This window comes from Camelus bactrianus, chromosome 6, assembly GCF_048773025.1.
Source record: "Camelus bactrianus isolate YW-2024 breed Bactrian camel chromosome 6, ASM4877302v1, whole genome shotgun sequence".
Taxonomy (NCBI): Eukaryota; Metazoa; Chordata; class Mammalia; order Artiodactyla; family Camelidae; genus Camelus; species Camelus bactrianus.
The window spans coordinates 28,775,117-28,797,481 of NC_133544.1; the positions used below are offsets into that span (position 1 = coordinate 28,775,117).

A 22,365-nucleotide genomic window follows, 5' to 3' on the forward strand; every position below is an offset into this window, starting at 1 on the left:
GTTGCCTTGTTAAAGCGCATTTATTTAATGCCCTGATAAAGAAGACATACATTACTATATCACAACTTTGTTTTAATGTTTTGGTAACTATATTTCAATATAGTTGATTTTCTCTATAATCCTATGCACTATGTTTTATGCATTTCAAAACATTACTCCGATAAAAGGTCCACAGGCTTCAGACTGCCTAAAGGCTCCATAGCACAAAAAGGGTTAAGAACTTCTGCCCTAGACCTCCATCAAAGGAGACAGCTTTAAAATAACAAGGGTAATAATCCAATAAACACTCTCTTGTGCCATGTCACAACACTCTAGCTTGCCCAAAAGAATAAAACGTTCATCAGAACCTGAGAAAGACAAGAGTTTTAGCATAAAATAAGGCCACTGATACATACATACCGAACTATTCAATGATTTATGACCACCTAAATTACAAATTTATTGGACTGCCCAGAAAACCTTGGAGCCACTTACCATCAGTAGAATGCACATGGGAGCTGCCGATCTGGTCCACCAGCAACATGAAAACGAAGCCCAGAACAAGGGAAACACCGATGTAGGCGTGCAGCTGTGTGTGGTCATGGTTGTGCTCATGTTCATGGGCAACTGGTATTTCTGCTGCTTTATCTGATGCAATCACATTCTGTGTTTGACTTGATTGGTGGTGTTTTCCTAGAGCAGAATGAACCATAAGGAGAAAATGTGTCCCTCTTAAAACATTTTCATGTGGACATTTCCATTCTTTGGTATTTCAAGCTCTATAGACTTTATGGCAAAGACATTCACTTCCTATATTGTAATCCAATCATAAACTTCCTTAACTTAAAGTTCATTATGAAAAAATTCCCAAGGGTCTTTTGCTTTTAACATGCAGAACTTTTAATTGCCTACTATTCTCAAAACCTAGGAAGGGGAGCAGTTATAGCTCAGTGGCAGAGCACGTGCTTAGCGTGCATGACGTCCTGGGTTCAATCTCCAGTACCTCCATTAAAAAAAAAAACCTAGGACATGAAAGCAAATTACCAAGCAAGAAAGCAGTCACATTCCCAAGCGATATCCCCAAATCTGCCTTTCTGGCTAGAGAAATTCATACCAATGAAACTACAGTTAAGTTTATTTTGATGAAAATAGGCAAATGAAGAACAGTAACAATGAAAATAATTACAAATCAAATGTATCTAGTTTTAAACCTAGGTTAATATAAAAATTGCAAATGAAATATAAAATTTTAGCTTTAAAAAATATCAGGGAATAATCACTAATTAGCAACCAAAAGGGCTGAGTAGTTTAAAAGAGACAGTCTAAATTTAGTTCTAGAAATATGATTGTTGGGATATTTTGAATTATAGTAAATGACACCAGGCCAAGTAATACCACTAGTTTACATTCACGTATTCGACACTCAGAGCATAAACACTTCAAGGCCAGAATCTTTACCTTTGCTGCGTTTCACAAGTAGAGGACAACATACTAGACATTCATCATTTATAATTAGATTAAGCATTTTTTACCTTTGAGCAAAGAAATTACATAAGCCTTTTGTAATATTTTAGACCCTGCCTTAACTCTTCAAAAGTCATTTCTAAGGAGTACAAAGCACATGCCACCTAAAGATAATAAAAACCTACATATTTTTCAAACTCATGGAAGTATTTGTTTTCATAGCTGTTTTCTTTTTTTAATATGGTAAAATACACATGACATAACATTTACTTACCATTTTCACCATTTTTAAGCATACAATTCTGTGGCTTTAAGTACACTCACCTTGTTCTGCAACCATCATCATCATCCATCTCCAGAACTTTTTCGTCTTCCCAAAGAAATTTTTTAATCTGAAGATTTTTCCCAACAGTGATTTTATTTACTTGTTTTTAAATTAAGTGTCTAAATCTCTCTCTTTTAAAAATGAACTTTATTGAAGTATAATTCACAAATGTAAAAACTCTCTAGTAACTATCACCAAGGTCAAGATATAGAATAGTACTTAAAAATCCCAGAAAGTTCTTTTGTGATCCTCTGGAGTCAATGTCACTCCTGGTCCCAAGCAAGCACCAATGTGCTTTCTGTCCCCAGAGTTTCCCCTATTCTAGGATTTCACATAAACAGAATCACACAATATGTACTCTTTTGTGTAAGAATTCTTTTGCTCAGCATAATATTTTGAGATTTCTCTAAGCTTTGCATGTATCACTAGTTTGTTCCTCTATTTTGCTGAGTAGTGTTCCATTGTATGGACATAGCACAACTTGTTTATCCATTCGTTTGTTGACAGACATTGGGTAACTTCTAATTTTGGTCCATTATAAACAAAGCTGCTATAAGCATTCAAGTACAAGTCTTTCTGTGGATACACATTTTCTTTTCCTTTGGGTTAAATACCTAGGAAAAGAACTGATGGGTGTGTGTGCGTTTAATTTTATATATATATAAAAAAAGCTGTCAAACTGTTTTACAAAGTGGTTGTACCATTTACAAATCCAGCAGCAATGTATGAGAGTACTAGTTGCTCCATAACATTGTCAATATTTGATGTTTTGAGACTTTAAAACTTTAACCATTTTACATAGGTGATCATGTCATCTGCAAACAGTTTTACTTCTTTCCAATCTTTATGCCTTTTCTTTCTTTTTCTGGCCTTGTTGCAGACTAGCATCTGGTTAGGACCCCAAGTACAATGTTAAGTACAAGTGGTTGAGAGGAGACAATCTTGTTTTGTTCCCAATGTTAGGTATCTTATCTGTAGGCTTTTCAAATATGCCCTTTCTCAGTACAGAATTTTTTCCTAGTTTGCTAAGAATTTTTTTTTTAATGAATGGGAGTTTAATTTTGTCAAAAGCTTTTCCATACCTGTTAAGGATGATCAAATGGTTTCTCTACTTTATTTGATTAATATGATAAATTAAAAAGGGTTTGGGATATTAATCTAACTCTTGCTTTGCATTCCTGGGGTGAACTCTATTTGGTCCAAATGTATTATCCTATTTATATAAAGCTGGATTCAACTTGCTAATATTTGGTAAAACACTGTTCCATCCACATTCATGAAGGGGTATCTGCCTGTAACTTTTTTCTTATAACATTTCTGTTTGAGTTACACTGGCATCTTAAAATAAGATAGAGTGCTCCTCCAAGAGACAGGCAGAAAAGACCTCCTCTAGCCAATACATTTCCATTTTACTAAACAAGGTCTATGAATATCAGTAGTTATTCTGATATTAATGTTAAGCAGTTTTTCAAATTGATGAAATGAGACTTATGACAATGTTTTTTAAACTTTTAAGGCCATGACCTATAGTAAAAAATAAATTTTGCAGCATGATTTAATAAACATATACATACATGAATAAATAAAAGTTGCATAAAATAACACTCAGCCTTACAATGGTTACAATGCACTATTCTGTTTCTTTACCTCTTTCTTCTCTATCTTTGTCCCTCCCTCCTGCTCTTCTTAAATGCCAGTCACAAGTCCAACTCACTAAATTTATTTCAAGATTCACTGAGTTGCCATCTGTAGTTTAAAAGCACCAGTGGAGATAAAGAGAGACTTTCAGAGGAAGAAAAGAATGAATTTGGAGTAAGAGGTATTTCCTAGAAATTAGAAGCTTATGCTGTAGTAGTCAGCTAAAGAGAACTAAATGCCAGACGGGCCTAGGAGGAAAAGGTGAGCAGACTGATATGATCACCCTGTCCTTCATGCAAGCAAAATTATTGTTAGCAATAAGGATTTTGAGTCAAAGAATTGATTAAAGGCTCAGAGATGAAAAATAATTCCATTTATGAGAGAAGCAGTCTAAGAATCTTGAATCAGTGAGGATGGAGAATTAAAATGTAGCCTCATGATAACGTGAGGGTGTTTAGTTTGTGAAAAATCACTGAGCTATATATTGCCAGTATGTGTACCTTCTTGTGTATAAGATATTTTTGTATGCTTTCAATAAAAATTAATAAACCCCAAATGCAGTACTCTGATGCCCAATTCTGAGGTGGCAGAACTCATCATTTTTCAAGTAGGTCTTTGTGCACTGGGAGAATAGTTTAGTATGGCCTAAAGAACTTGAAAAAAATAAATGAATTAATATACCTCATCTTCTCTAAAGGCAAAGCAATTCTGGGTATGCTTGTTTTAATATATAAAACCAATTCTTCACATTTATAGATGAAAAGAGAGTACACATGAAGTCAAGTCATAGAATTTTGGTGACTACAAATTTCAAAACTATTTAGAAAGATGCTATTGGATAGAATTTGAATGATTACCTTTTCATAAGGTACATACTAAATATTCAACAAAATGGGCTCCCATCTCTGCCACTGCCTCAACTCTGCATGAGTTAATGAAATCACGGGCCTTCCACGCTGCTTCTTTTGGATAACATCTTGTCTTTCAAGACTCAACACCTAAGTCCCTGCCTCCTCAAGATTTTCTGTGTCTTCCTCTTGTATTCACAGCATACTGAATGCACTTCTATCATAGGTCTTATCTCACTAAACCATAATTCAGACATGAGCAAACTACAGAACAGAGGCTGATGCCTGTTTATGTAAATAAACATTTGCACTGGAACACAGACATGCTCATTCGTTCACGATTGTCTACAGCTGCTTTCACACTATGACAGCAGAGATGAGTAACTGCAACAGAAACCATATGGCCCACAAAGCCTAAAATATTTACTATCTGGCCCTTTACAGAAAAAGTTTGCCAATTCCTGCTGTCACTGACTGTTAATTTATTCATTTTCCATTGGCTGTGAATTATTGAAGACAGGAGCTATACTGCAGATCTATGAACTGCTAACAATCAATGTAAGGCCAGAAGTCTAGTAGATACACAATAAACTGATGTTGAAGGCATAAAACAGCCTTCACTTCTGTAAATTTTTATGTGGCATTTCATTCCAAAAGTTATGCAATTAATTATTTCCTAGGCAAAATGATTTTTAATGGAAATAAAATACAATCTTTTAGTCTTATGTTTTAAAATAATTATGCACGTTTCTTTATAAATCCAGACTTAATAAGTAACAGATGTATGTGCTAAGTTAGGTGAAAGGTTATGCTAAAGTAAGCTTAGGTAAGAAGGTGGGTTAACACCTTATTAGACGGTGTTAGTCATGCTATTATTTGTGAAGAGTTGCATGATGATTTTTAAAGACAATTATTTCTGGAGTGTCCATAGCTCTGAAACTAAAAGTCAAGCCTAATTACACCTTTCAAAGACTGGCTAACATTACTTCATTTCATGAGGTATAACTATCAGAATTTTAAAAATTTGGATGAGTATAAGATCCTTTCACCATTATCTTATCCCAACAGTGCTTTCTTTATCTAAATAATTTTGGAACTCTTCTTTTGGTACAGACTTCAGAGTCAAGTTTATGAATCACAATAAAATTGTCATTACTTTCTACTTACCTCCAGCTTTTGATCTAAAATAGTTTTGAATAAAACTGCAATGAGGTATCACCTCACACCAGTCAGAATGGCCATGATTTAAAAAGTCTGCAGATGATAAATGCTGGAGAGGGCATGGAGAAAAGGGAACCCTCCTATACTGTTGGTGGAAATGTAGGCTGGTGCAGCCATTATGGAAGACGGTACGGAAAGTCCCCAAAAAACTAAAAATAGACTTACCATATGATCTAGCAATCCCATTCCTGGCATATATCCAGAGAGAACTCCAATTTGAAAAAATACATGCACCCCAATATTCACAGCAGCACTACTTACAACAACTAAGACATGGAAACAACTTAAATGTCCACTGATAGATTACTGGATAAAGAAGTTGTGGCATATAGATACACACACACACACACACACACACACACACACACACACAATGGAATACTACTCAGCCATAAAAAAGAATAAAATAATGCCATTTGCAGCAACATGGATGGACCTGAAGATCATCATTCTAACTGAAGTAAGCCAGAAAGAGAAAGAAAAATACCATATGATATCACTTATATGTGGAATCTAAAAAAAGGACACAAATGAACTTTTCTACAAAACAGAGACAAACTCACAGACATAGAGAATAAACTTACAGTCACAGTGGGTGGAGGGAGTGGGAAGGGATAAATTGGGAGTTCGAAATTTGCACCTTTTGAGGAGTGATGGAAATGTTACTTATTTTGATTATGGTGGTGGTTTCATAGGTGTATGTATCTATCAAAATTCATCAAATTGTACACCTGAAATACGTGTAGTTTACTGTACAAGAATTAAACTACAATAAACATGTTAAAAAAATAAAACTACAGTCATCAAGATGATGTAGGATTGGCAAAGGATAGACATATAGGTCAATTCTGTCTATAGACAGAATGGAGAATCCAGAAACAGACGAACACAAATACGGTCAACTGATTTTTGGCAAAGATGCAAAGAATTCAATAAAGGAGAGTCTTTTCAACAAACAGTACCAACACTTTCAGATATCCATTCAGATACAAAAAAAATGAACCTTCATACTATGTGCAAAATTAGCTCAAAATGGATCATGGACCTAAATGCGAAACCTAAAATTATACAACTAGAAAAAAACAAAAGAGAAAATCTTTGTAAACTTGGGTTCAGCAAAAGGTTTTTAGATATGACACCAAAAGCACAATTCATGAAAGAATAATTGATAAATTCACTTCACCAAAATTAAAAACTACTCTGTGGAAGATACTGTCAAGAGAATGAAAAGATAAGCCACAGACTAACAGAAAATATTTACAGGTCACATATCTCATTAAAGGACTTCTATCTAGAATATCTGAAGAACTCTCAACCTCAATAATAAGAAAACTAATTTAAAACACATGCAAAAGATTTAACATCACCAAAGACGATATAACAGTGGCAATCAAGCACATGAAAAGATGTTCAACATCACTTGCCATTAGGAGACTGCAAATTAAAACTACATTCAGTACCACTACCCATCTATTAGAGTCACTAAAATAAAAGACTAAAAACAGACAACACTGAGTGCAAGGAAGTCTGGAATCAACTGGAACTCTCACATATTATTGAAGGGAGTGCAAAATGGTACAGCGACTTTGGAAACAAGTCTGGCAATTTCTTAACAAGTTAAACATACACTTACCATATAATCCAGCAATTCCACTTGTAAGTATTTACGCAAGAAAAATAAAAACTTAACGTTCGCACAAAGATTTGTATACAAATGTTTATAGTGACTTTCTTCATAACCACCCAAACTGGAAACAACCCAGATGTCTTTCAACTGGTGAAGGAATAAACAAACTGTAGTTCATCCAAACAATGACATACTACTCAGAAATAAAACGGTGCAAATCACTGATACATATATACAACCATATGATGACTCAAATGCATTATGCTAACTGAAAGAAGCTAAACCCAAAGACTATAAGATTTCATTTATATGACATTCAGAATAGGCAAAACAAAAATAGGGACAGAGACGAGATCAGTTGTTGCCTGAGGATGGGGACGGAAGAAAGCAGAGTGAGGGAATATCTTTTGGGTGACAGAACTGTTCTGTATTTTGACTTTCTGCATTTGTCAAAACTTAGTCATTTACACCAAAAAGAGTGAATGTAAAATATATAAACGAAAAAAAATTTTTTTTTAATTTTAATGATGGCTTAGGGCAGGAGACTAATTCATAATGAAAAATTAAAGAGATCAAAATGCTTATTTTTGGAAAAACAGGTTTATAAACACATTGTATCTATTTTCAGATGAATCCACAAAATTATTTTGGGCCAAAACCCAAGAAAACTGAAAATAAAGGAATACAACCCAACTAAATTTAGCTAAAGTAGCTAAATTTAAATTTAAAACTATACCTGACATATGGTATGTGAATTATTATCTTATAAAACTATTAAAAAAGCAAAAAAAAAAGCTATACCTGAAGCACTTCTTTCCTCTATCCAAGTGTTTCCCAAACGTGTCTAGTAAGAATCATCTGACAACTTGCTAAAAACAGATAGTCCCAGACCCCTTCCCAGGAGATTCTGATTCAGCAGACTAGGTTGGGGGCCAGGACACTTTATTTTTTAAATATACTTCTGCCTCAAGAAACTTATTATCAGACAAGTTTAAAAAATAACTGCTGCCATAATTCTTTCTGAGCTACAAAACCAAGCAAAAAACTTTATCTATTTAGTCATGTTATGAATGTTTTCTCCACAGCGGAATGATCACAGCCTGAAAAATTCAAGATGATTCACTAGAATATGAAAGGAAATACTAATCTATGTATGTTTACTTTAAATCTTGTATTCCAAAATTTCTATTTAAGGAGTGTTTTATAAAATACAGAATAAATCGGTGTAATAATACATGTATATCTTTTTTTTTCAGTAGGACATATGATCAAAAGAGAGCGGCAGCCACTGCTCGCAGGCTCCTGGTTTATTAGATTTTCTTCCTAAAGATGATCAACCCTTAGCCTCTGCCCTATTTTGCAGTAAGACCCCTACAACCCTCACTCTTTACCATTATGCCATATTCATACCCTAGGCATAAGAGCATCGTCATTCCACATAAAAGACACAGTTCTTTCCTTCTGCTGAGATCTGGAAAATTATTTATTATATTGTAACTAGTAAGAAATTTGGAAATTGCCTACCTCTTTATAGTATTCTAAATTCCAGTGGACTCTTGGCATTTGAAGATTCAGCTCACCAATTTAACAGGTGTGGTTTCAGTCCTTCACAGGTATCTGTGAAGTTTCATGACAAGCAGGAATCTGATTCTGCTAAGTCACAAATTTAAACCAAGTATGCCTTCAAGCTGGTGTGAAGGACCAAATTATTTAGCAGGTGAGTGAACTAAGCTGACCACCCAACATTTACTCTTATACAGCTAGACTGCTCTCTGCTGGTTATCAGGGTCAGGAGAGGCCTCTTTAATCTTTAGTTATCCTCTACTGCAGGGGTCCCCACTAATTATCTACAAGGTTTACTATAAAGAGTTCTAGAATCCAAATGTGTATAATTATGTATTTTTTTCAATTAAATACTAAAATACAATCACTATCATGTAGGATTTGGGAAGTTTTTGCATGGGCATTAAAAAAGAACTGTCACAATTAGAAAGCCCAGAATTCATGCATTATGGCACATAAATCTTAAGTGGTATTCACTGATTGAGGTATTCAAGTCACAAACTGCTGTGGGTGTGTTTAATATCAAAAATGTCAAAAGATATGTTTTGAGAACCCTTCTAACAGTAGAATTCTATTGGAAACATGAACTGTGTTCAGAAAAACATACCACTAAGCTTCTCCTTTCAGCCCTCTACATCACTAACATGTCTCAAAGAAGGCCCGCCTCTCTTTCTCACCCTCAAGAATATCTTCATAAAGTGCATGTACTCCTTCAGGCACGATGACTGCCAGCGCAGTTCCACAGAGAAGGCCAGCACCCAAAACAGTCACCAGCTTCAGTCGCTCCTGGAAAGAAAACAGAAGAAGCTGTTAAAAAGGTTGATGAATGAATGGGGGAAAGTTTCTGAACTATCTGTAATCAAGATTGTGAGTTGCCTATTCGTGAGACCAAAATCTACAAAGGCCAGTGAACATGAAAGAGGGTCAGCTTCATGAATAATAATACCAATTAAAACAAGGAAATGCCGTTTTTAAACTTATCAGATAGGCAACGATGGGGGAGAACCTATCTACTACCCGAGACAGGGAGAAATGAGCGTACTTGTCTAACACTGGAAGGAACAAAAGTGCTGCAACCGATCTGGACCCCAATTTGGTAATTTAGATTTAGAGCCTCAAAAATGTGAATTCTTTTTTTTTTAAATTTTCCTTCCCTATTTTCTTTTTTTGGGGGGAGGGGGTAACTAGGTTTATTTGTTTGTTTGTTTTGATGGAGGTACTGGCGATTGAATCCAGGACCTCGTGCGTGCTAAGCACACACTCTACCACTGAGCTATATCCCTCCCCCGCAAAAAGTGAATTCTTTGATCCAGCAACTTCACTTCTAGAAATTCATCCTAAGAAAGAACTATGCAAAGATATCCACTGCACTTTTTAAGAATGCAAATCTGAAAATAGCCTAAATGTCCAAGAAAGAACACTGGCTAATTAACTTTAATATTTCATCATAGTACCATAAGACTCAGCAATTAAAAATTACGATATAGGTCTATTCATGAATATCGAAAGCCATGATGTACTGATATGAGGAAAGAGCTGGGAGCAAACAATATGTATTGATAATTTCATATGTCTTTAAAAAGCACAAATATAAATAGAACAAGCGTAACATTAACAATATTTTTTACTTTAGTTTATAAACATAATATGTAACATATACTTTACAACATAAAATTTATAACCTATATTTTTAATTTATCTGCAATGAACATGTATTACTCATACATTGAAAAAATGTATCTAGTTCAATACTACAATGTTCTATGGGCTCTTAAAAAAACTGCTTGATTGAGTTATGACTAACACATAAAAGCTGTAGGTACTTAATGTATACAACTTCATGGGTTTGGAGACAAGTCTACATCTGTGAAATCATCACCACAATCAGTGTCATAAATGATCTACAGTTTTAATCCAACTTAATCTCAATTTTTTCTTTTTACTCAGATTCCTCTGAGAGACTGCATCCTGAGATACAAGATATAAAAGACTACCTTTCAAAGTTTCTTGAAACAGTGATTTACCCTATATGGCTTCCTGGAGTCTTAGCAGTATGAAAAATCATCTTAAAAACTACAAGAGGGCATTTATGTTGCTTATGAAAAAGTTTCAATAATTTAATGGTACTTAGATCACTTAATGTACTTCACTTTTCTGTTTCAGTTTCCTTTATGAGGTTAGCAAAAATAATAGTGGTCGTATTAGATCTGCGTACTACTGAACTTATGACTGTGAGGCTGGCAGGATACATACGAACATGTTCTGTCTCCATGGAAAAACAGGTTCTTGGCTGAAAGGCTGGTTGAAACATTACTTCCTCCTCATTTGGGAAGAATAAAGGGATCTACATCTCGTGTCTCTGCGGTAAATGGGGGACCTACAGCTGCAGTGTCAGCACCACCTAATACTTGTCCTATAGCAAGTAGGTCAGCCCTTCATACATTCAGGACAGCCATTAGCTACCTATAAATTGAGAGTGTTCTGAATGTATCCAGTAGTTGGGGCACTGGCCTGGGAGTCAGAGTTGATTCCATGTTCAAATTAGTTAATAGCTCAGTACATCAACTTTTCTTCTGTAAAATAAGAATATTTCTACACGTCTTGTAAAGATACAGGAGGCTATAGGAAAGAGTGTTTGAAGCATTTTGTAAAAATGACACCAAACAACTGGTGTTACTATTTTAACATTTAATACTGAGCTATTCTAAGAGTCTTTGTCTTTTCCAAGTTACTAACCTCACCAAAGCACTGCTAATCACAGCATTCATTTGAGACAAACTGTCAGAGCCTGGAGAACACAAGACGGAAAAACAGCTCTATTCTGTGTAGAAGGCGATGTGGTAATTAATTAGTCTTTTTGTCATTCTCTCTAAAAAATTCATAAAAGTTACCTTTGTTTTAAAAAAATTCATGAATGTCAAGTTTTACTTCTAAAGGAAGGACAAAAATAAGGGTAAAACTGAGCTGGGCTGAGCATACTGTTTTATTTTAGGGCCTTTAATTTCAAAACTCCACAATCCAAACTGATGAATAAATTGCTAGGAAAGAAGACTGTCCTGTCAGCATTTTGACTCTGCTCTACTCTGGGGAATGGAAATGAAAGATGTCTCTGCTTTGCAAATTAAGGGAAGATGAGATGTGATGAAAGGATGGACCTAAAAGAAAAAGAGCTGATTGCCCTCAAGAATTATGTGGGTAGTAGCTCACATCAGATAGAAAAACTGATCCTTGATGGATTATACACCTAAATATAAAACCTAAAACTCAAAAGCTGCTAGAAGAAAATGAGGAATACCTTTGCAATCTTGGGGTTGGCAAATATTTCTCAGCAGGGACACAAAAAACACAAACCATTTTAAGAGAAAAAATTCAAAATCAGAATTTTAAATGTTTGCTGATCCATTAAGAAAATGAATAGACAAACTATATACTGGAAGAAAACATCCACATCAGTAGTGGAAATATATATATCTGTGGTAGGTGCTGTGGTAACATTGTCTACATTAACCCCCTTCAGGCTGGAGACACCTGTTCTGCCAACTGCTGGGAGTGCTGCCTACTAATGCCTCACAGCTCAGTCTCTCAGAGGTCCTGCCGTTGGGCCAAAGGGGAAAGACTAACCTAAGGTTATATTCCCTCTCCCAGGGCAGTCCGCATCTAATGACTATCCCTCTTTGTGCTATGTGGAGAAAGGTACAAAGGTATAAAGGCACAAAGCCTGATCTCCTTGCCTCAATTCAGAATATCTCAGAAGAGCCATCCAGCTTCAGAGCCTTTTGTGGGATGAGCTGAGGCCTCTACTGCAACTGAATTACAGTTCAACTTCTCCATCTGTTTAATCTTGCTCATTCTTTCACAGGTGTTATTCCCAAGAGCACTCTCCAATAAACTTCCTGCGTGCAAATCTGCTTTTCAGAATCTGTTTTCTAGGGAACCAACCTAAGACATTGACAAAGGGCTTGTATTTGAAATACAAAAAATGATTACAACTCAGTAAGAGACACCCACTAAAATGGCTAGAATTAAAAAGACTGACAACACGAAGTGATGGCAAGGATACAGAGCACCTGGAACTCTCGTACACTGCTGGTGGGAGCTTAAAATGGTACAACCACTTTAGGAAATTATCAGTTTCTTATAAAGTTAAACCAGCAATTCCACTTTTATGTACTTATCAAGAGAAATAAAAGCATATGTCTTCCCCCAAAATTTGTATAAGGATGCTCACAGAAACTTTATCAGTAATAGCCATAATCTGAATCAGATGCCCAGCAATAGCACAATGGATAAACTGTGGTATACTTACACAATGGAAAACTAATCAGCAACAAAAAGGAAAAAAAAAATTACTGCAACATACAGCAACATGAATCTCAAAAACATCATCCCAATGCTTGAATAAAAGAAGCCTTTCTCAAAAAGAATATGTACTGTATGAGTCCATTTATATGAAGTTTAAAAGCAGGTCAAACTAAACTACGGCAATAAAAATCAGAACAGTGGCTGCTTCTGGCAGGAGGGGGTACCAGGGGACCACAGTGGCAGAAAAGACTAACTGGAAAATGGCATAAGATTATTTTTTTAGGATGATAGAAATTTCTAAATCTTGATTGGAATGTGAGTTATACACATTTGTCAAAATTCATCAAACTGCATTAAGATCTAAACCTTTCACCCTATAAAATCACGTATTTATTTCAAAAACTACTTAGGAAGCAATTTATTCAACCAGGACCTCTGAAAGGATTCATTATAGAACTATCCAATTTTAACAAGGCATCTTCACGGCAGCTCTTTGAAAGCAAGGTCAGAGGTCTATGAAGAATACTAAAAGCTACTTTCAAACTTTTTTCTTAAACAATCTCACCTGCCATTCAGCTATTCCTTAAAAAACATTCACCACAATTTTATGTAAATAACTCCATGCAGAAGCCAGAGGTCTTTACAATTGTGCATCATTCCACAAATTCACTAGGCACTTACCAAGTGCTTCATAATCTACACTAGAGTCACATGAAGCACTAGATTGAGACAAGTTTTAAAAGAGCAGAAATGAGTTTTTGAGGCTTCCAAACCACAAAATTAAGATGGTGAAGTAGTAACATTTAGGATAACTGAGGGATATATACCCAGAATGACTATGGGCACTACAAATAAAACCTTCAAATTCATAAAGAAAGTAAAAAATGATTCCCCTAAAATGCTGCCTTTTAAATTTTAAATAATGTAAAATAATTAACAGATGTTCTTTTTCCCAAATGAAATTACCCATAATCCCATTCACTTATTTACATGGACCTGATTTCTGAACATTCTCTATCATAAAAGATTTTATAAGAATTTCCCAAAGGCCCAAGCTAGAAAATAGTTGAATCTCCATGTGTAGCTAATATCATTACAAAAAAATCATGGTAAGTCTTTAAAGTCCATAGTCATGAAATTACACCTCTTTGTTAATCGTATATGAATAAATGCTCTCTGTTGAAGGAATGTGAACAGGAGCACGGTCCAAATTTTTACAAGGACAGTACCAATTTTTATTAATCTTTAGACACATACTTTTTTTTTTTAATTGAAGTACCATCAGTTACAATGTATCAATTTCTGGGGTACAACACAACGTCCCAGTCATGGATGTAAATACATATATTCATTTTCATATTGAATTCACTCATATTTCATTTTCTCAAGATATTGAGAATAGTTCCCTGTGCTATACAGCAGAAACTTTTAAAAAATCTATTTATATATACAGTGGCTAACATTTGTAAATCTTAAACTCCCAAATTTATCCCTTCCCACCCCCTTTCCCTGTAACCATAAGATTGTTTACTATGTGTGCAAGTCTGTTTCTGTTCTGCAGATTAGTTCATAGTAGACACTTTTTAAAGTGTGATACTAGCTACCAAAGTTATCAACACAGAATCCAAGCTTAAGAACTGGAAGAAATGTAACAAATGATCTTCTCTCAAAATACAGATGGAGAATCCAAAGTCAAAGATGAGGAATGACTTGCCCAAGATCCCACAGCTAGGCTAGCTAGCAGTAGAGGCATGATTAGATTTGACATTGTACTCTGCCACCCTGTACATTCCAAGACAATGTCCATCAAATGGCACAAGACATACAATTCATAATATAAAATTTATCTCTGAAAAAAAGATAAAATTCAATCACACAACCTCTGTAAATAGTCTGTCAGCAAAATCCCTTAGCAACACCAAGAGGAAAACCAAAATTATCTTTAGCTATAATTGTTTTCTATTGATAGTTTCTAAAGGTCCATGGCAAAATAAGAGAAATAAGGGCAATGTAATGAGCTTGTCATAATATTTTATTTCTTCAATATAAAGGACAATTCTTTATTCTAAGATTATATCCTATCTACTCTTTGATGTTAAAATGTTCTTTCTTCCTTTCTTCCTTTCTTTCTTTCTCTTTCTTTAAATGAAGGTACTAGGGATAGAACCCAGGACATTGTGCATGCTAAGCATGTGCTCTACCACTGAGCCATTACCAAAATGTCCTTTAAGAAATGATGGTGACAACAGTTTTTGTTTTTTAATGTCCTTACTTGGCACTTACTTTGCCACTTACTTGGCAGAATTAAAGCAGGCAATCTTTTATTAATTCTCCCAAATTTCAAAATTATTACTGACCTGTGAAATCCAAAAGCCTGGAAAACTCTGATCAACAATAGTGTAAGCATAAGATCTGTATTATAATACAATAAAAAAAGTCAGAAAAAAAGAATTTGAGAACTTGTAGGAAGAGATCATCCAGGTAAACTGGAGTGAATCATCTAGCTTTGTAAGTATTTCCTCCAAGGAAATGCAGTATGCGCTAAAATTACTATATTATGTTTTCAGTCCATTTTGAAATTAAAGCATATTTATTTACGAAATGAAGTTAAACCTCCACTGAATGCTATGTTATTTCCTGGAACTCCTTAGAAAATTTTAAGTTCTGTGAAGACAAAGACTTTTGTTTTTAATTTACTGCTGAATCCTCAGTTTACAGAACAGTATCTGGCACAAAACTGATTCTCCCTGAATATTTATTGAAAGAATGAATTAAATGCCCAGCATCATGCAAGGCACTGGGGACTTGGTACCTGACACTTTACTGGCCCTTAAAAATCAACGAATGTATGAACGCATTGGAAGCTCTTTAGAATACGTGTGCTGGGAAATAGACCTAACATATCCCTCATAAGTGTAACCATATCAAGAATTTTCAGTGGTTACCTAATTTAGAATTTATGTTTTGGCTCAAGGGGTATAAACTACATATAATAAAAAACCATAATAGGATATCATCATAGTAAATGTGAGGCAATGCTGTCATTTGTCTCATTAATGCAAATCCCTTAAATGACATCTGGTTTTTTCCAAGGAGCTCAAAATCTTTTTTCAATCTTCAGCACTGTTCTAACCATTATTCAGTCACTGTTTCAGTCTTCAGCAAAGCAATATAAAGATTCTTTATTCTATATAACTTTTATCAGCTTGATAGATGTCTACTATCTTTCTCATGGCAACCTAATCATAGAGGCAACTTTTAACGGGAAAAAAAATCAACAGCAAAAAAATAAGCATAATTGCCATGGGTTATAGTTTAATTTTTACTTAAAAAAAATTTCTTACTACCTAAATCATTTTAGACTCAATCTGACTTACGTCAAGCACTTGAGATGTGGCTCTATGTTACTGGCACAGCTGTATTCTTTCACACAACCTCACAACTTGGGATCTAATCTCAAAATTGTATATGTGTCAAAGTTAAGATGCTGACAAGTTCTCTCCTTTGCCTACGGTAAATCACTAAAGGATGTATTTAAATGAAGAACTATAAATTCCAAGTGTGGTTCAAGATGAAAAGAGTTCCCAAAGCAATAGTTTCTGTTGGAGAAATGAAACATTTGCTCCAGAGAGGCATGAATGTGCAATGCTATTCATTTTATGTTATCTCATTTTACAATTTTACATCTGTAGCCTGACTGAGCAAAGGATTGACCAGAAGTATTAATTAAAACAATAGCTTGTATTCAATGCCATTAACTATCAGCACAGTGCAAAGCTTTGAAGTCAGTTTAATTTTCTTGGCAGATACCAAGATAGTTAAATGGTTTTTCTTTCCGTGCTCATAGAAACAGCCAACAAATTGTTTGGTTCAACTAAATACACGCCAATAACTTTTAAAAGCTTTTACTATCGAAGATTGTTTCAGTCCCCCTTGTACCATGCTCATTTTAGCACTGAAAGCATCAATTATAGTTTCCTAAAAAAAATGAAAGATGCATCTCTTGTTATAAGACTGTTCAAGAGATAATATTTGAATTAGTAGCTAAAGTATAACATTTAGAAGATTCATATAAAAATCCTGATTTCCAACTTCTGAAAAGTAGGAATATTTGGCAACACCAGAGCTGGTGTCATCAAATGGCACATAGTCTTCTGTGCCACAGCTGACCACAGTTTTCATGAGTCCCTAAGACTCCCAGGAACTGACACTGGAGGTCAGTTGCCACATATCAAGACACTTGGACCACTTTATCTTACTCTAGGCCTGATTCACTGTTCAGCCTCAGTAGTTATTGGATTTTATGACCTGTTACCTAGATGTATTAGTCAGGGTCCAACCCAGAAATGGAAATCATAAAGTAATTTGAACCAAAAAAGAATAACTGTAACAGGGAACTGGAGTAATGAGAAATTAGCTCATTAGAAACATAAGAACTGCAGCTAAAAGGAGCGGTGACTACCTTAGGACCAAATTAAGAGTTTCTCAAAGAAGAAATCCCATAAGGGCTGAGATCCAAACTCAGTGAATGGCAGTAAAAGGTTCTGGGACCAATTTCGAGGTGTGTGTGTATGAGGGGGGTTTCCCCAGAACAAGCAATGCTCAGACGTTAGCTGGGTGTCCTACAATTCAATTCAATTCAATTCTAACACTATCTATCTGGAATCAGCAATAGGTCCTACAAGACTGGCCCTCTGCCACTTCAGATGCCAGTTCCAAGTTCAGGTTGTTACCAGTGCTTCTGACCAACCAGCTATAGACCACTGGTCCCTTGGGTTCAATTAATTTGCTAGAGCAGCTCACAGAACTCAGAAAAACATTTTACTTACTAGATTACCTGTTTATTATAAAAGAATATATAACTCAGGCACAGCTAGATAGAAGAGATTCATAGGTAAGGTATGGGGAAAGGGCATGGAGCTTCCACGCTTTCTGAGTGTGACTCTCCCAGCATCTCTATGTGTTCACCACCCTGGAAAATCTCCAAACCCCATCCTTTGGGGTTTTATGGAGGTTTCCTTATATGGGCATAACTGATTAAATTGCTGGCTCCTGGCAATTCATTCAACCTTCATTCCCTTTCCCCTCCCTGGTTCGACCGCTAAGTTCCAATCCTTGGAATCATGTGGTTGGTTCTCCTGGCAACAAGCCCCCATCCTTAGGTTATCTAGTGGCTTTCCAAAAGTCACCTCATTCACATAATAAGACACATTCGGCTCTCATCATTTAGGAAATTCCAAAGGTTTTAGGAGCTCTGTGTCAGAAACAGGAGTAAGACCAAATACATACTTCTTATTCTAAGTCACAGCATCACAAGCAGAGAAGTTTCTGTGGTGTCACACTGGTAGAACTCGCTGGAAATCTGCACTCTAGAGTGTTGGGAAAGCTGTCCAAGGGAAAGTGTCTCACTGGAGAGACTCTCCTATAAAACCATCCAAGACGGGGTTGCCAGTGGGAACTACTGGCTGCTGGGTGTTGGAAAAGCTGTGTGTTCAGCAGGAGTCTGAGGCTTTGAAAGCCACCTGCAGTGCAGAGGCTGGACACTGGTGAGGCTGCCTGAGCTACAGGGATCAGTGCCAGAGAAGTCACCTAGAAGGCTGGCTGAGCAAGCATGCCAGAACCAAGAAGGAAAACTCCTTCCTCTTACAACTTCTCTCCAGTATCCTCTACTGATGAAGCTTAACATTGTGCCACTTGGCAAAGGAAAAATATTTAAAGGGCCCATTTTTGCAGAGCAGTCAATGAAGAGTGAATTTGGAGCAAAAAGGCAATAAATTGATAACTGGCACACCAATTTACTAGAATCATTAACAGATACATAGGAGCTGAGTGACAGACAAGGACAGTAGAGAGCAAGTAAAATGCTTGGTCTTCAGGCTATATATTTAGCTAATCAGAGACTTTTCTGTCCTTTAGGTTACTGAGATTTCTGGATGGACAAGTTCTACACAACAGACGTGATACTTCTTCACCTCTATTAATAATAACTGATATTTATTAAGTACTTACTAAGCCAAGCATGTTCTATCATAAACACTTTACATATATTAACTCATTTAATCCTCACAATAATCCTAGAAGGCTGGTATTTCTATTATCCTCAATTTGTACAAGAGAGGCATAGAAAGTTCAAATAATTTGTCCAGGCTCACAAAGCCAGCAAATGGCAGAGTCACGACCTGAACCTGCAGAGTCTAGCTCCAGAATCCATACCCTTAAGCACTATGCTAAACTGTATCTCTATAAAATCTATTTCATTGTATCATTTTTTTTGCTTTTAGAACCTGTTTTCCTTCCCCAATTTGCCTTTGTCAAATGCATAATGAATCAATGAAAAGAACACACAACAAGGTGCAGAAGCTAGGGTATAACTTTTTGGTTAATAGAAATTTGACTTCCAGGTTTGCAATAAATAGTTTCATGTAATTATCTAATGGTTATCCCCAAGATCCTGTTGCTTAAAAATCCATATAATCAGGGCAGAAGAATTTCCAGACCAACTAACACTTGATTCTATTTAACTGCAGTAAAGTTAGACATCGAATATGAATATTAAAGGGGAACTGAGATCGCTATAATTCGTCATAAGTTTAAAGAAATATATGTACTCATGGTTAGCATTACTACTTATTACTTGGAATTTCAAACTGAGCTATAGAGGTTCCTAAAACTCATTACCACTCAACAAAGTCTCACATCTAAATTCTTCAATGAGAGAGAGGAGAGGTTAAGACTATAACACACAGAAGCATTCTGAATCCATTTCAGATCTTCTTCCTTCAAAAAGGATGTCAATTTTGTTTTTTCCCCCTTAATGAAAGTACTGGGGATTGAACTCAGGAATTCACGCATGCCAAGCACACGCTCTACCACTGAGCTACACACCCCACCCCAGGATGTCAATTCTTCAACAGCACAATTTAGAATTCACTAAACTATGAAGACATCAAGTGTGAAATTAATCTTGAATAGTTCAAAACAGGAACTGCTTCAGATTCCAATTTGGCAGGTGTTTATGTAAAGGGCATCCAAAACATATTCGGTCTTTCTTATAGATTTCAATGCTGTTCAGAGATCATTTAAATTGAGCTACACTTAGTAAGCACAAGACATGAGCTGTACTGTGGAAGGTAAAGTATTGGGGATGTAAAAGATATTCCTAATTTGAGGAGCTAAAGGTGTCAATTTAGATCCATGATATATTCATTACTTTTTTATAGTGTTCATTAGGAAAGGAAATATCATCTAGTTATCAATTGCTTTGAACTGGTAATCAAACGGACTTAGTTCAAATCCCACCTCTACTAGGGTCTGTGATGTCTCTAAGCTTGAGTGTGCTCATTTGTAAAGAGAGGCTTAACAATATCTATCTCATAGTCTTGTCCTGAGGATTAAATAAAATAATGCACATCATTGCCTGGTACATAGAAGGAGCTCAATAAGCATTAAGTATTATTAATATTATTACGCAGATAAGTTTCAATGATGTTTAGCTATATCATATCCTAGAAAAAAGAAAGTTTTTCAGGAATTTAATATTGAATCAGATTGTACCTAGATTTTATTTGATTCAAACTTAGCTTTATCAAGCAAAGATACTTATGAAACAAAAAGCTGGTAAGACAGCAATCTGAGGAAGGACAAAGTTACTGATTGTTTTCCAGATATGGATAAATTACAGACAATGCAAGTTTGAAAGGTTAGAATTTAGAAAGGAAATTCCAAACAAACATAAAGTGTTTTGCATTACCATAACAGAACAAAAGGTTAATATACCAGACAATGCAAAAGTCATTAAAAATGCAACTTTATCAAATCTACTTTAAAAAGAATCTATTGTTGGAGAAAAATTTAAACAAACCTTTGATTTGGTTGTAACTCAAAGCCCCAAAGATATTTATTATGAATTAGTTATTATCATTAGACACAAAACAAAAACTTTAACACATGAAAAACAAAACAAAGCTTATAACGAGAGTAAGTGTAATGAAGAAGAAAAAGTTAAATACTAAGAAACATACTATAAGGCAGGGCAGGAAGAGCCCTGGCCTTTCCAAATGAAATATTTATGGCGAACAGGAATGCCAACCCCTAAACAAGACCTTACAGATTCCAAACAAACTGCAGAGAAGTTTCTGTGATTTGCGGGTGGGGAGGGGAAGAGTTTACCCACCATTAGAAGTCTGTTCCAAAATAAAAGGTTTAAAAATTATAATTTAGTACAAAGTTATCAGTACTGAGAATAATCCTCAATGTTTTCTAAAGTTCTTATTATGTTCTTGGTACAGTGTTAAGCCCTGTGCTTATATTATTTCATTACATCCTAACAACAATCCTGTAAGGGCATTTAACAGAAGAGATGTGGATGTTACATAGCTTGACAAGTAGTCACACCAATTGTGAACTACAGTACCTGTCTCAGACAAGTTCCTTTTGAAGTTAGCAGATTACTAACCATCTTTATTGAAGTAAGAGAAGCCCTACTTTCATCTGCATATCAGGTGAATCTATAGTTTTAACATACGAAAAGTGTGGCATTGTCATCTAAACTAGTCTGCAACAAGAAAAGTATGAAATGAGAGAAAGCCTTCAAAAACTTTTATAATAATATGATTTCTACAATTATAAGAGGAATTCTATGTCTGTTGAATCTAATAAACACTGCACTTCAGCTTGTATTTTGTATGCTTTTTCCACTTCATTTTCTTAGTATTTCATTTTTAACAAGTACACTGGTCTGCAATGGAATGGAAATTAACCAAAAACAAAAGCTGGTCATGTACCAGATAGTTGGAGGAGTGCTGCCCTAAAGCTCTGGGGCAAACACAACCTGCTATCTGTTACCAGCTCGCTGACAAAACGGAGACATGCTCAGGTAAATAAGAATCCTCAGATCATCAATTTAAAATCCCACTCTGGCCATCATTTATACCTTAACTTCATTCACAGAGCACCTGATAAGATTATACCAGGTAATGTTAAGTTGTAGGCTCTCAACCTACTTAGGTAGTATTTTCATGTAGGGCCAAAGAAAAGGGCTCAATAACAACTAAATCTGAAAAACACAAGACAGTGCTAAACTAGTGTGTCCAACTTCTCTACCAGACAGAACCTCATTTGTGTAAAGCATGTTTTGGCTGCCTTTATAAGTTTAGTTTTTCTCCTCATATGCTGAAGAAGAAAGCACCATGATTATCAGTTACTCATACATGCATTTCAGAATCAGAGATTTTGTTCCTTTCTTTTAGAAATCATTTAGGTATAAAGGTACAGTCCAGATCAAAAGGCAAAAAAGTTACAAAAGCATCAAGAAAGCAGGTTTGGGAGCAAGGCATGTAGGAGAAAGTGACATAAAAATCAGTGTCACAGAAATCTTCTAATGGTCAGATATGACAAGT

At 35.4% G+C, this 22,365-nt stretch overlaps 1 protein-coding gene across 3 annotated transcripts in view; it reads right to left on the reverse strand.

Annotated features, from left to right (window-relative positions):
- The window catches only part of SLC39A9 (solute carrier family 39 member 9), a 39,624-nt gene that overhangs the window by 13,734 nt on the left and 3,525 nt on the right, over positions 1–22,365 (reverse strand). For all 3 annotated transcript variants that reach the window (XM_045522152.2, XM_010962312.3, XM_045522153.2), the window contains exons 2-3: positions 9,343–9,451; positions 475–672 (exon numbers count right to left, since the gene is read on the reverse strand). In XM_045522152.2, coding sequence (XP_045378108.1) covers positions 475–672; positions 9,343–9,451 — 307 coding nt within the window. The remainder of the gene's footprint in view (positions 1–474; positions 673–9,342; positions 9,452–22,365) is intronic.